Source organism: Gracilinanus agilis, chromosome 4 (assembly GCF_016433145.1).
Source record: "Gracilinanus agilis isolate LMUSP501 chromosome 4, AgileGrace, whole genome shotgun sequence".
Taxonomy (NCBI): Eukaryota; Metazoa; Chordata; class Mammalia; order Didelphimorphia; family Didelphidae; genus Gracilinanus; species Gracilinanus agilis.
In genome coordinates this window covers 220,732,526-220,746,654 of record NC_058133.1, presented here as the reverse complement: position 1 = coordinate 220,746,654, position 14,129 = coordinate 220,732,526, and the positions used below count along the sequence as shown (strand labels likewise).

The 14,129-nt window shown below is 37.1% G+C and overlaps 1 protein-coding gene across 1 annotated transcript in view; it reads right to left on the bottom strand.

Annotated features, from left to right (window-relative positions):
• Positions 1-4,821: 4,821 nt before the first annotated feature.
• The window catches only part of RGS9 (regulator of G protein signaling 9), a 98,325-nt gene continuing 89,017 nt past the window's right edge, over positions 4,822-14,129 (bottom strand). Inside the window, exons 16-17 of the mRNA XM_044672254.1 lie at positions 7,271-7,356; positions 4,822-5,042 (exon numbers count right to left, since the gene is read on the bottom strand). Coding sequence (XP_044528189.1) covers positions 4,874-5,042; positions 7,271-7,356 — 255 coding nt within the window. The 3' untranslated portion in view covers positions 4,822-4,873. The remainder of the gene's footprint in view (positions 5,043-7,270; positions 7,357-14,129) is intronic.

Below are 14,129 nucleotides of genomic sequence, written 5' to 3'. Positions count from 1 at the left end.
GGAAAGGAAAGGAAAGGAAAGGAAAGGAAAGGAAAGGAAAGGAAAGGAAAGGAAAGGAAAGGAAAGGAAAGGAAAGGAAAGGAAAGGAAAGGAAAGGAAAGGAAAGGAAAGGAAAGGAAAGGAAAGGAAAGGAAAGGAAAGGAAAGGAAAGGAAAGGAAAGGAAAGGAAAGGAAAGGAAAGGAAAGGAAAGGAAAGGAAAGGAAAGGAAAGGAAAGGAAAGGAAAGGAAAGGAAAGGAAAGGAAAGGAAAGGAAAGGAAAGGAAAGGAAAGGAAAGGAAAGGAAAGGAAAGGAAAGGAAAGGAAAGGAAAGGAAAGGAAAGGAAAGGAAAGGAAAGGAAAGGAAAGGAAAGGAAAGGAAAGGAAAGGAAAGGAAAGGAAAGGAAAGGAAAGGAAAGGAAAGGAAAGGAAAGGAAAGGAAAGGAAAGGAAAGGAAAGGAAAGGAAAGGAAAGGAAAGGAAAGGAAAGGAAAGGAAAGGAAAGGAAAGGAAAGGAAAGGAAAGGAAAGGAAAGGAAAGGAAAGGAAAGGAAAGGAAAGGAAAGGAAAGGAAAGGAAAGGAAAGGAAAGGAAAGGAAAGGAAAGGAAAGGAAAGGAAAGGAAAGGAAAGGAAAGGAAAGGAAAGGAAAGGAAAGGAAAGGAAAGGAAAGGAAAGGAAAGGAAAGGAAAGGAAAGGAAAGGAAAGGAAAGGAAAGGAAAGGAAAGGAAAGGAAAGGAAAGGAAAGGAAAGGAAAGGAAAGGAAAGGAAAGGAAAGGAAAGGAAAGGAAAGGAAAGGAAAGGAAAGGAAAGGAAAGGAAAGGAAAGGAAAGGAAAGGAAAGGAAAGGAAAGGAAAGGAAAGGAAAGGAAAGGAAAGGAAAGGAAAGGAAAGGAAAGGAAAGGAAAGGAAAGGAAAGGAAAGGAAAGGAAAGGAAAGGAAAGGAAAGGAAAGGAAAGGAAAGGAAAGGAAAGGAAAGGAAAGGAAAGGAAAGGAAAGGAAAGGAAAGGAAAGGAAAGGAAAGGAAAGGAAAGGAAAGGAAAGGAAAGGAAAGGAAAGGAAAGGAAAGGAAAGGAAAGGAAAGGAAAGGAAAGGAAAGGAAAGGAAAGGAAAGGAAAGGAAAGGAAAGGAAAGGAAAGGAAAGGAAAGGAAAGGAAAGGAAAGGAAAGGAAAGGAAAGGAAAGGAAAGGAAAGGAAAGGAAAGGAAAGGAAAGGAAAGGAAAGGAAAGGAAAGGAAAGGAAAGGAAAGGAAAGGAAAGGAAAGGAAAGGAAAGGAAAGGAAAGGAAAGGAAAGGAAAGGAAAGGAAAGGAAAGGAAAGGAAAGGAAAGGAAAGGAAAGGAAAGGAAAGGAAAGGAAAGGAAAGGAAAGGAAAGGAAAGGAAAGGAAAGGAAAGGAAAGGAAAGGAAAGGAAAGGAAAGGAAAGGAAAGGAAAGGAAAGGAAAGGAAAGGAAAGGAAAGGAAAGGAAAGGAAAGGAAAGGAAAGGAAAGGAAAGGAAAGGAAAGGAAAGGAAAGGAAAGGAAAGGAAAATAAAAAGGCCTTAGGTAACAAGAGTACCAATAGAGGGATAGTACTCTTATCTGTCTTCCTTCATACTATCCCAAACCCCAGCCAGCCCACTCTTCTCATAGATTTCTGGTGTTTAGACAATATGATTCATTCTCCCCTATTTTGCCAGATGTATACATTCAGGATTCAGAATTGTCTGGAGCTAAAATTGTGATGAGAAGCAACATGGAACATACTAACCCTGAAGTCAGAAATCCTTGAATTTGAGTTGCTTTACCCTGAACACCCAGCTTGTATGAACCCTCTTGGTGCCCCCAGACAACACATTAAGACTATAAACTGCAGAATAATTTTAGTAGTATAATGCCCTCCCATATCTTTCCAGACCATACCAAGTCACATAATGCCACACATATTATACCATACTACCAGCTGGAATTGGTATAGGGAATTTTTTTCCCTAGAAGTTTCCTATACATATAAAATCACAAGTACAAAAATTCATAAATGAGTACAATGTCAGTTTGCATGAGAATTTCCACATCTTTTAGAGTAAAGGAAAACAGACCTGGTATAGCTATATATTTTAGAGTATCTTTTTTTTTTTTAAATTTCCCCACTTTGCCCAAGTTGAAAGTACAGAGGCCACTCACAGATCCAGTTTCACTATTTACTTACAAGAGCTTTGACCCGTTGCGTTTTCAGATCTGACCAACCCCTCCACGAGCAACTGGTGGTTCCCAATTGGAGGGAGCTCACCATATTGGAGCTGGATTTATTCCCAGATTCCAATCAGTTTAGCCCACTGAAGCTCAGAACTGCCAAGCTTAATCTATTAGGCTCAGTATTTTCGGTGGCAGGAATTACTGGTGTGCCCCACCATGCCATCCATCAGAGTATTTTCTAAGAAAGTAATACTTTGATAAAAGTGGAATGAACAAGTTACTGTGTTTAAGGTCATCTCATCACCATAAATCCAATGGCCACACATATAAAAAGGTTGATCCCATCCTTGGCTCTTTAATTTGCCTTCTTGGTATCCTTATAGAAATTATTAGCTCATCCTTGACATTAGCCTTCCAGTCATAAAAGTTGGGTCACTCTCCTGCCTCAATTGACAATTAGCATAAGCACTAAAGCTACAGCAGAGGAAAAGCCAGAATGATCAAGTCATAGTTAAGCTGGAAAAAATCAGAATTACCTATATCTTGGTTTGACTGCTGTTGGCCTGTTGGGATTATCACTAACTTTAATTATAGGTTCCATTCAATCAACCTACTTCTTTCATGTCATCTATCCACCTTTAGGAAAGGCATAGCTACATAGTCCTGGCCAGTATCAGTTAGCAAGAAGACTTTAAAGCCATTTGCTTATGATAATATATGTATAACCCAGTGGAATTGCTTGTCAACTCCAGGAGTGGGGAGGGAAAGTAGGAGGGAGACATGTAAACATGGGGAAAAAATAAAAAGTAAGATATTTGGTTAATTGTTTTTAAACCCTTAACTTCTTTCTTAGAATCAATACTAAGTATTGGTTCCAAGGCAGAAGAGCAGTAAGGGCTAAGCAATGAGAGTTAAGTGACTTGCCCAGGGTCACACAACTTGAAAACGTCTGAGGCCAGTTTTGAACCCAGGATCTCCCAACTCCAGCCTTGGGTATCTATCCACTGAGTCACCTAGCTGCCCCTATTTCCCTAACTGATGTTTGTGTTCATTTCATTTTTTACTCTTTGACTACTTAGACTAAATCTGGACCCACAGGATGTTACTATCCTAAAGAAAAGTTCATTGTAAAAATTACTGAAATTCTTATGCTTGAACAAGAAGATAAAAATATGCCCTAGTTCATTGGCCTTAAAAGTGCTGCTAAATACAAAAAGTTTTGTATTTTAGTTTTGACAACTGTGATACTTCATACAATCTTTTGTGAGTTGGAGACAAACTACTAAAAGCCCCTTAAAGATGATTTTGACCATAAGAATATGACCAGTAGAATGAAAGCTCCTTAAGAGCAATTGTCTTTATATCCTCAGCATTTAGCACAGTACCTTGCACTATGGGGCAGCTAGATGTCACAGTAGATGGAATGTTGGACCTGGAGTCAGGAAGACCTGAGTTCAAATCTAGCCTCAAATGCTTCCTAGCTGTGTGACCAGGGGCAAGCCACTTAACCTCTGTTTGTCTCAGTTTCCTCAATTATCAAATGGAAATAATAACAGCACCAGTCTTACAGGGTTGTTGTGAAGGTCAAATAAGATAATATTTGTAAAGCACCTAGCACTGTGCCTGGCACATAGCAGGCTCTATATAAATGCTTCTTCCCTCCCTCTCTCCTTTGCTCATGGTAGATCTTTAATATATGCTTGTTGAAATGAATTAAAAACAGCATGGAGAAAGAATGGCCCATCTAAGCCTGGAGGGGTTAGATAGCCCTGGGAAGATGAGAGTAAAAAAAAAAAACAACTACTGAACCCCTCAAATAGTCCCATCCTTCCCTCTAACTATTTTAATAATCTCTTTCAAGTGGTATATCAAGTAAAATAATAGGAGTAAAGAACATTTCAGGTTTACTTTTTTAAAAACCCTTATTTTTTGTCTTAGTAACACTCTAAGAAGGGGGAAAATTAGGTAAATAAAGTTAAATTTCTTGCCTAGGGTCACACAGATAGGAAGTGACTGAGGTCAGATTTGAACCCAGGTTCTCCAGACTCCAGATCTGGCGCTCTCTCCACTATGCTACCTAGTTACTCCTCAGATTTACTTCTTAATTAATGTAGTTAAAATAGCCAAGTTTGAGAGAATGAAGGATTCCATTTCTAGGTTTCTCTCATTGAAAGACTACTCAAAAGTATCCTATTTTTCTTACTTCCTACATTCCAGACCTTAGCATAAGCTGTTATATGGTGATTGTGAGTCTGATGTCTCCCCAAACCCCAAGCTTTTTTTTAAACCCTTTCCTTCCGTCTTGGAGTCAATACTGTGTATTGGCTCCAAGGCAGAAGAGCGGTAAGGGTAGGAAATGGGGGGTCAAGTGACTTGCCCAGGGTCACACAGCTGGGAAGTGTCTGAGGTCAGATTTGAACCTAGGACCTCCCGTCTCTAGGTCTGGCTCTCAATCCACTGAGTTACCCAGCTGCCCCCCATCCCCAAGCTTTTCATCTTCTATTTCTACTACTTTATGAAATCAGCATAGGGAAATTAGCCTTAGTTGCCCTAGTGATACTAGTGGTGGGAGCCAATGGAAGAAGAAGGATCTGGGAAGGAAAAGAGCTCATTAAAAGGATGGAGAAAGTGCACCAGGATTTCAGTTCAGTGATTTTCTTTACTTTCCCTGCCTTTCTGAAAACCCTTTCCCCACAACCATTCCTTCATTCTGCCAGAGCCCATTAGTTTATTTAGGAGGTATTTCCTTTTTGAGTTGGCTCCTTCGGTCCAGCTTGCTCATGACCTGGGTGATGTCCACTGTATTGGCTGCTTCTCGAGCTTTGGCCTCTTCCTCCAGCTGCCGAAGGATGACCGGGCTTGGGCTGGACCGGAGATGACGCCGCATGAATGGGAGACTGAAAATGAAAGACAGTGAGAGAGGCAGGGTGCAGAATTAATTACAGTGGTGCATAAGGAAAAGCACATTGATGCTGAGGAGAGAAAAAAAGATCTGAATGTGTTCAGCTCGTTTTTCAAGTGGCTTCCATTCCAATCATAGTTCCTTAGTTTACTGCCCAAAGCGACCACCCTACTTCTACTTAAGTCTCTTAAGTCTCACCAAAACCATTTAACTTAGCCTCCTAAATGTTCTCCCTACAACATGACAATCCCCACTACTCAGGATCCTTCATAAAGTTTTGTTCTTGTTGAGTCCTTCAGTTTTGTCAGATCCTTCAAGACCATGTATAAGGTTTTCTTGGCAAGGATACTGAAGTGGTTTGACATTTGTTCTTCAAGTGGATTAAGGCTAATAGAGGTTAATGACTTGCTCAGGGGTCACACAACTAATGAGTGCTAAGACTGGATTTGAATTCCAGACTTCCTGACTCAAAGCTTAGCCGCTTGGCTATTTCATCTAGCATCATACAGCTCCCAAGTACAATTCCTTAAGTGCAGGTATGACTATGGCACTACCTGCTCAAGAAACTTCAGGGACTCCTCATTGTCTATAGAAAATTATCACGGTCTCCTCTGTTTGGTCTTTAAAACCCTTCACTGTCTAGCTTGAGCCTATCTTTCCAAGATGATAACATATGACGGTCCTTCACATGCTTAATTGGTCAAACTGGCCCACTTGCTATTTCCTACACATCACATCCTCTCCTCCTCCTCTTCCTCTTCTTTTTCCTCCTCCTTCTCCCTCCTTTCTCTCTCTTTCTTTCTGTCTCCCTGTCTCCATCTCCATCTCTATCATTCCTCCAACTGAAAGAAAGTAGGTATATTTCACTCTATCTTTCAATTTCTTCTTCTTCTTCTCTCTCTTCCTTTCTTCCTCCTCCCACTTTTCAAACAGCACTTTCTTAGAACTGCTCTTTTATTCCCATAAAACCCTAAACTATATTCTACTTATCTGATGACAGGGACCATTTATTTCAGTTTTGTCTTTGCATCTCTCTTGCCTAGCACACAGTCCCCGGCACATAGTAAACATAAAAAGTATTTGGGGGAGGGATTTTTTTAAATAATAAAGTGTTTATGGAATTGGATTAAAAATAGTAGTCAATACTAATTCTGATTAATCAGGAGATTAGAGGTATCTTCCTGATTCCTTAATTTATCCCTTAATTCTTCCCACGAATCAAATATTGCTCTATGTGAAAAAAAATCATCTAGGACTCAAATAGTCAGAGAGCTAATTACCTTTAATTATCTTTGTTACTCAAAGATCTTAACAATTCTTTCACACCAGCACCAAGTCACAAAGTGATTCGAAGGTATTGGTCCCTTTCCTCCTACTCTATTGGCAGGGTGTGTAAAACTATTGTGGTCCTTTCTTGCTGCCTTTAGAATAGGCTTTCCTGTCATTTGGGTACTCCTTGCTTTAGTGGACAAGGTAGAAGAAACACAAAGACTTCCTTCCTCCTCTTTTTATTACAGGCCCATTATCCTTAACAATGAAACCAAGTTTGGTTTTGTTTTTGAGCCTTCTTTGATGTGTGGCTCTGATCTCTTTTCCTCTCTCTTTGGATTGCTTAATGATACATTCTAGTAAAGGGACTGTTATGAGATGAACCAACTACCTTTATTTGTCAGTGTTAAAAAGAATTGTGTTGGCAGGCCTTGAAGAGTTGCTGGCTGTTCCAAAGACCTATTTGGCCTTGGAAAGGTTCTCACCAAAGTCCTGCATCTACTTTCTTTTAAGTTATTCAGTCACTTCTTAGAACACTAATAAAGTCTTTGATTTCCATTTCCGACGAATTCAAAACATTCTCCCATACATCATTAACAAAAGCTTTAACTAAAGAAGGCCACTAAAGAAGAACATTGAAAAGCAAAGGCACATTAATTCCTAAGCAATTCACCAATTGTTTGGAATAAAAAATATTGATTTAAATCCAATGAGATGCCATTGTTCTTGCTATGAAAATTACCATGTCAAAATATAACCAAATCCTTCTAAGATAACATCAGAGAGAAAAAGTGGTTACTTAGTAAAATTTTGATGGAATCATAGCATGAGTTCCAAAAGTATCTCAATTCCCTGTCATTTGGTGGAGAAAAAATACTACCTTATCTTCCTTTGTGCCATTGTACAATAAAAAGTTGGTCACTTAAAACCACCAGTTTGAGCAATTCCACTTGCCTTCTTTTGGATGTCTCCTGAGGTTCAATGGCTTTGGCCAGCATTTCCTTGTAGATTGGAGACTTTAGGTATCGAGCATAAGAATCCTGATAGGAACAACAAAAAAAAAGAGTAATTATGAGAGGGAATGAGTAAAATTGAAAGAAAAATGCTTGTGTTTTTCAAGTTCTTCCAAGATCAAAAACAACAAAGCTAAAGGATTATTTTCTTCCACATCCAGTATATAAATCTTCCTACTAAGATGGCAGTCCTCCCTCAAAGAGATTTTGCCCTAAGAGAGTCTTCTCTGCATAATGCATCCCCTAGAAGGAAAAGTGCTAGAAATGAGCCCTGAACATAATCTTCTTTGTCCTTTCACAAAAGGCCCTTAAATTTCAGGCTCAGGCTATGGGAGAAAGACAAGAAATGAGTTATAAAGGAACAATTACCAAGTTCCATTTCTGTGAATGTTTCTCAGAGTTTCAGAGAAGGTTCAGGGAAATTCCTGAAACTTAGTGTGGTCAGGGTTTGACACTTTATAATAAAACCAAAAAATATCAATAATAAATGATAAGCATATACACCTGTAAATTTATGAAGATCATTTAGGATCCTATGAATTTAAAGTAGGAAAGTTCATCAGAGACAATCTAGTCCAACTCTCTCTCTCTCTCTCTTTTTTTTTTACCAAAGAATACAGGCTTTGTGATTTGACTAAAGTCATATAGATAAGTAGTAAAGTTAGGATTTGAATCCAAGTCCCTTGACTTGGACTCAGATCCAACACCCTTCCTATGCTGTATTGTACCATATTGCCATCACATCAAATCTTATGACAATAAATTCCAAAAATCAGTACCCATGATTTATGGCACTGAAGCAGTTGTGCTAATGACTGAATGATAGACAAAAAAGTACTTGAAAAGTCACACAAGGAGTAAACATCACAGACCAGTTCAAATACCCTCTCTAATATTTCCTAGCTGTGTGATCTTGGCAAGTACTGTTTCATCTTTGTAGTCTAAGTGCCTTGTCACTTAATGGGATCCTAGAATTAGAACTGGAAGGAAAACAGAGACCCTTTATTTCAATCTTGTCACTTGGTAGATGAAGGAACTGAGGCTCAGAGAAATTACTTGCCTGCCATCAAAAGTAATCATCAGAATTTGAATTTGAAACATTGATTGAATTGCAGGTCCTCTGGCTTCAAACAATATTTGATACAGTGAAATATTGTATCAAACTGCCTCCAAGTAGAATGAGTTTTGAATGTAGAGCCAAAAGAACTGGATTTAAATTTTAACTTTGTTATTTAAACCCTATGAGATCTTGGGTCAGACTCTTAATTTCATTGTGTGTCTTTATTTTCTCCTCTATAAAATGGGGATAATAATACTTATACTACCTAAGTTTCAGGGTTATCGTAAATGAGATCACGGATGTGAAAGCTTTTTTGTAATCATAAAGTGCTACGATGAATGTCAACTATAATCTTTATCCATGCTGTTAAAGTTTGTTATAACAACTTTGATCCAATCACAGCGGTAACTAGCAATTTTGGCATCTGAAACAAACTCAAGAAAACACATTCAAAGCAAGCTGGACAAATTATTGTCGTTGAGTTGTTTCAGTCCTGTCTGACTCTTCTCAACCCCATTTGGGATTTTCTTGGCAAAGATGCTGGAGCAATTTGCCATTTTCTTCTCCAGCTTATTTTACAGAGGATGTAAACAAGATTAAGTGACAGGATCACAATGCTAGCAAGTGTCTGAGGCCAGATTTAAACTCAGGAAGATAATTCTTCCTGATTCCAAGCCCAACACTCTATCCATTGTGTCACCCAGATTCCCAGGTATACAAGGCATCAAGGAATTTTTTAAGAGATTTAGTGGGGAGAGAGAAAAGATCCTGGGATACCAACCCCCTGAGGGGAGAGAGATTCAAGAACATTTTAGCTTCCATGGAATAATAATATTAATGATAACAAAAATGATAGCTAGCATTTTAGAGGACTTTAAGGTTTACAAAGTACTTTATATATGCCATCTTATTTTATTCTTGCAAAAATCCTATCAGGTAGTTTTTATAATTATCCTATTTTATAGATAAGGAAACTGAAGTAGGCAGAAGACTAAGTGACTTGTCCAAGGTTACACAGCTGGGAAATGTCTGGGGTCAGATTCAAACTCAAGTATTATTGACTCTCAATTCATCACTCGAATTTCTAGGCCCCCTGGCTATCTGAAGAGGAGCTCAACTGAAAAATAGCAATTGGAGAAGGGAGAAGGAGGAAGAGAACTGATAGCAGGTACTTGGGAAAAATGGGCCATGTAGTGATTTCTGATTATTCTTGCTAACTAGATGCTAAACTCAGAATATTCTATGCTACTGTAAGAGTGTAAGTGCTGTCAAGGCTCTAAATTTCAATGCCCTGAAGGCAAATCCCTGGTTATTCATCCCCTGACCATAAGGGTTCTTGCTGACATGGGATTTGTCTTAGGAAAAGAGTTAAAAGTGTCTCTATATTATAAAGTTAGTTGTAAATTGTGAATTCTTAATTGTAAACTGAACTGATTCTGGTCACTATTATTAAAGGTTTTACTCTTTTTAGCTGAAAACTTGTGTGTAGATGGAATTTCTCATAAATGAAATAATATTTTAATACATTACGGATAGTTGCTATTTAAAGAAACCCTGATATAAATCCTTCTGTAAGGTGAATCTAGTTAAATTTCACTAATTTTTTTAAATGAGCTATAGGAGAGAGAAACACCAATCTCAACCAATGAAAAACTGATAGAATGCTTTAAAGGAATTAAATTTTATTACTGTAGCAAGAGTTGGATTGAGAGCACATTGCATAGTGCATGTAGGGTCATTCGTGGAGCTAAACTTGTGCCTGGGCCACTTCTAGTGAGATGTGACCTTTTCTTAACACTGAATGACTTAGCACTTGGGAAAGATTCAACAATCCTTTATTAGTCCCATGATCCCCCAGATAGAGGAATGGGGAGTAGGGAAGGCATGTACCAAAAACTATTGAACCCTAAAACAGAAAGAATTATAAACTCAGTAGACTCTGAGAGAAGTAACTGCATACTTTCTCTTTCTTCTCTCTCTGTATTGATCTTTCTCTCCTCTGTCTATTTTTTTTAAGAATTACAACATACTTATTAAGTATTTTTTAAGGGGGAAAAAGGCTAACAAGTTAGCATTAAAAAATGTGAATGCAATTTGAAATTTCAAGAGTCAAATTCTTAAATATCCCAGTTTGTAAGTAATTTCTTTTATGTGAGGAAATATAAAAAAATAACACACATGTTATACAATACCTAATCTCATCATGTATAGTTTAAGCAAGTTATAATAAAATAATAATTCATATGTTATGACAGAACTTTTTTCAAAATTGCTTTTGAAATTTGATTATTCAAAATTCATATTTTGAAATGTTCTGGATGTTTCTACCAAGTATTCCACATTATAAAAATACTTGTTTCATGTATCAGTGAGTTACTAAACAGTTTAACCACTCTTACTAATATCTATGACTCTGATAGGCCTAAAAATCCCTACCAAGAATGCAAGTGGTTATTAAAAAATAGTGCAATCACTTAAAATATATAACTAGAAGGCAATGAAATATAAATATCAAATCTCAAACTGTAAACAAAATTATGGTTCTTATACACAACAATTGTAGAAGAGAAAAATTTTGTGCATGATAAAACTCACAAAATTATATATATATACACGTATATATATCTTTCCATCTCTCAAGCGTGTCAGAACTCATCAAACTCTCCATTAGACTTCTAGTAAGAGAAAAAGCATTTTCTCTTCTTCCCCTCTGAAGCAATGACCAATTCTTGCATGTAGCAGCATGTACAAGATTGAGACTGGACTTTGAGTCTCTGGTGACTTCTTCTGAGATGGATGTTTCTAACACCTCATAAGTTCAAGAGGTCAGAAGCTGGCGGTGGGTCCAGGTGCTGATTCCACAGCAAGAAGTTCTTTCTGCTAGTATAATAGTTTTCAGAAGAAAAGATAACCAACTAGAGGATGAGCTTTGCAGTTGACCAAAAACTATGGACCTTCAGCAATTTGCATGGTTGCATAGTTGTCATGTCAAAGTGAAATAAATGCCCATCTAGCAGTTTCTTAAAATGTTTTGTGTTACAGGTATTGATCTCCTGGGAAGAGTATAATATGTAACTCTATCATGTCGTAAGTATTTGTCAATATGTTTGTGAGATTTTTTTGTATTTTAGACATTTCTTTTGTGGGAGGGAAAACAGATAGTTGTACTGTCTTTGATGTACTTTGTACATTACGTACTTTTCCAGAAGAGACTAGAGATCCTTTTCTCTAAGGAGATTCTAGACATGAGCCATGCCTATCCTCTATTTAAGTGATTTCCACTGGGGGGGTGGGTATAATGAACAACAGTTGTTTTTTAAAGCCTAATATCTTCTTTTAGGGATCATCTCACCACCACCACCACCAAATCCAGTTCACATGAGTCCAGAGCTAGAGCCCCTTGGAACAGACATACACCTGGTTTTGGGTCATGGGTTTTACATTATTTTCAAATAAAATATATATGATTAGACTAAAATATAGTATAAATAAGAAAATGAGAAGAGCTAATGATTTTTTCTAGTTATAGCAGCCTAAACTGTATAATATATTCATATAATTAAAACATTTAAGCCTTTAATTTAAAAAAATTGATTGCTGAGGTGGAAAATTAAGTATAAAGAAACAATCAATTTCTTGAACCCTTGAAGAAACTACTGATTTTATATCAAATTCTTCTTGCTTATATCATCTTGAAAATTCATAGAAAAATAAATTTCCTGCTTTATTCACACAAAGAGAGACAATCTAGTGTAGTGCAAAGAGTACTGGAATTAGAGTAAAAATATCTGGGATCAAGTCCCAGCTCTATAAATCTCTTGTCAGAATAATGTCTGTTACCTGCATTCATAATTGAAGGAAAATGTTAAATTTCATTTAAAAGTTAATATAATAATATTAATAATTATATTTTTATTTAGGAACCCGTGAACTAAATCATCTCTAAAGTCACTGATCATAGATTAAGAGATAAGAGAGACCTCCAGGGTTATCTAATACCTCATTTTGCAATTGAGGGAACTGAATTAATTCCTCCTAGATCAGTACTCTCTGATTCTGGGACATGAGTTCAAGTTCTGGTCCTACCACTTAACTATCAGTCAAAATATTAGATCACAGGCAGAGCTACAAGGGACCAGCTCCAATACTCTTATTTACAAATGAGGAAACTTGAGTTTTAGTAGCAATTCAGGGTTTTAACCTAGAACCTCTGATTCCAAATTCATTGCTTTTTCCTCTGAGCCTTAATGTCCTCACCTGTAAAATGGGAATACTTGCATTAATTTTCCAAGATTTATAGAAGGAAAGTATGGATCAAGCAAACTACCAAAAGTATCATAAACTAAATGTATGACCTGATTTAGTGACATTTTATTTAATTTGTTCAAATTTGTTTTATAAGTTTCTCTTTACATAGAATTTTCTTAAAGAAGGTGATTTTTAGCTGACATTTTATTCATGCCTTTTAATTTTACATTTCAGTTATTTCTGTGTATACCACCATTATTGCCATTTTTCCCAACCTGTCTTCTCTTTTAATAAATATAGTTAAACCAACTGACTAATATAGGGATCACCACTGACTGCATATGCAATATTCTACATCTCTAGTCCCCCACCTCTCCAACAAAACTAGGAAGGAGGCACAGGTATATAAGATTGTCATAAAATGAGGTAATGAAGCTGGCATTTGAGGGGGGAAGTATTTGGAACCCCAGTACCTAGAAGGGATCTGGAAAATATAGAAGGCATTTAAATGCTTATTGAATTGACATGTACCTTATCAGTCTGAAAGAGTAGTTTCCAAAAAGGACCTCACATATAGCCCCAAAGCAATTTAGATACTGGGAGGTCCTATCTCTGTGGCTACAGAAGTACTGATGTAGAGTCTGCCTCAAACAAAATCAAATTGTTAGCCAAACAAAAATTTCCTTTTTCTTTCCAAATTCATATTCTCCATTTATCTATAGGAAGAAATGAAATCTTTTGTACATACAAACAACAATTTAATCCAACAAACATTTATTAACATCTACTACATGCAAGATATGAGCTAGTTTGTTTGTTTGTTGTTTTTAAACATGGATATTCCCTACTCTCAAGGAACTTACATTCCACTGGGGGATACAGTAGACAATTATAAGATCATAGGTTTTGAGCTAGAAAAGAATTTTGAAGTTTTCAGGTAATTCTTTCATTTTAAGGATGAAGAGTCCAGAAAGGGGAAGCAACTTGCCTAATATCACACATCCATATGTCAAAAACAGGATTTTAACTCAGATCCTGGCTTAAAAAGTCCAGTACTCTTTACATTACACCACAGGTCCTCACTGGATAAGAACTGCAAATATAAGTCATTGTGATAAGGGAGATAATGCTGACAACTTCCAGGGATCAGGAAAGGCTTATCTTCTTTTATCCTCAGGGATCAGATCTAACTGAGCCTTGAAGGAAACCAAGATGTCTAAGAGGTGAAGATGAAGAGAGAATACATATGAGAAATGAGGAACGGCCCATATAAAAGCATGGAGTCTAGAGATAGAATGTTAAATCCAGGCAATAGCTATCTGGACAATTAACACAGATAATGATCATGGGTGTATATATGGTCTTGGTCTGTCCACTTTAACATGAAGTTAATTTGGAAGGAAAGAAGGAAGGAAGGAAGGAAGAAAGGAAGGAAGGAAGGAAGGAAGGAAGGAAGGAAGGAAGGAAGGAAGGAAGGAAGGAAGGAAGGAAG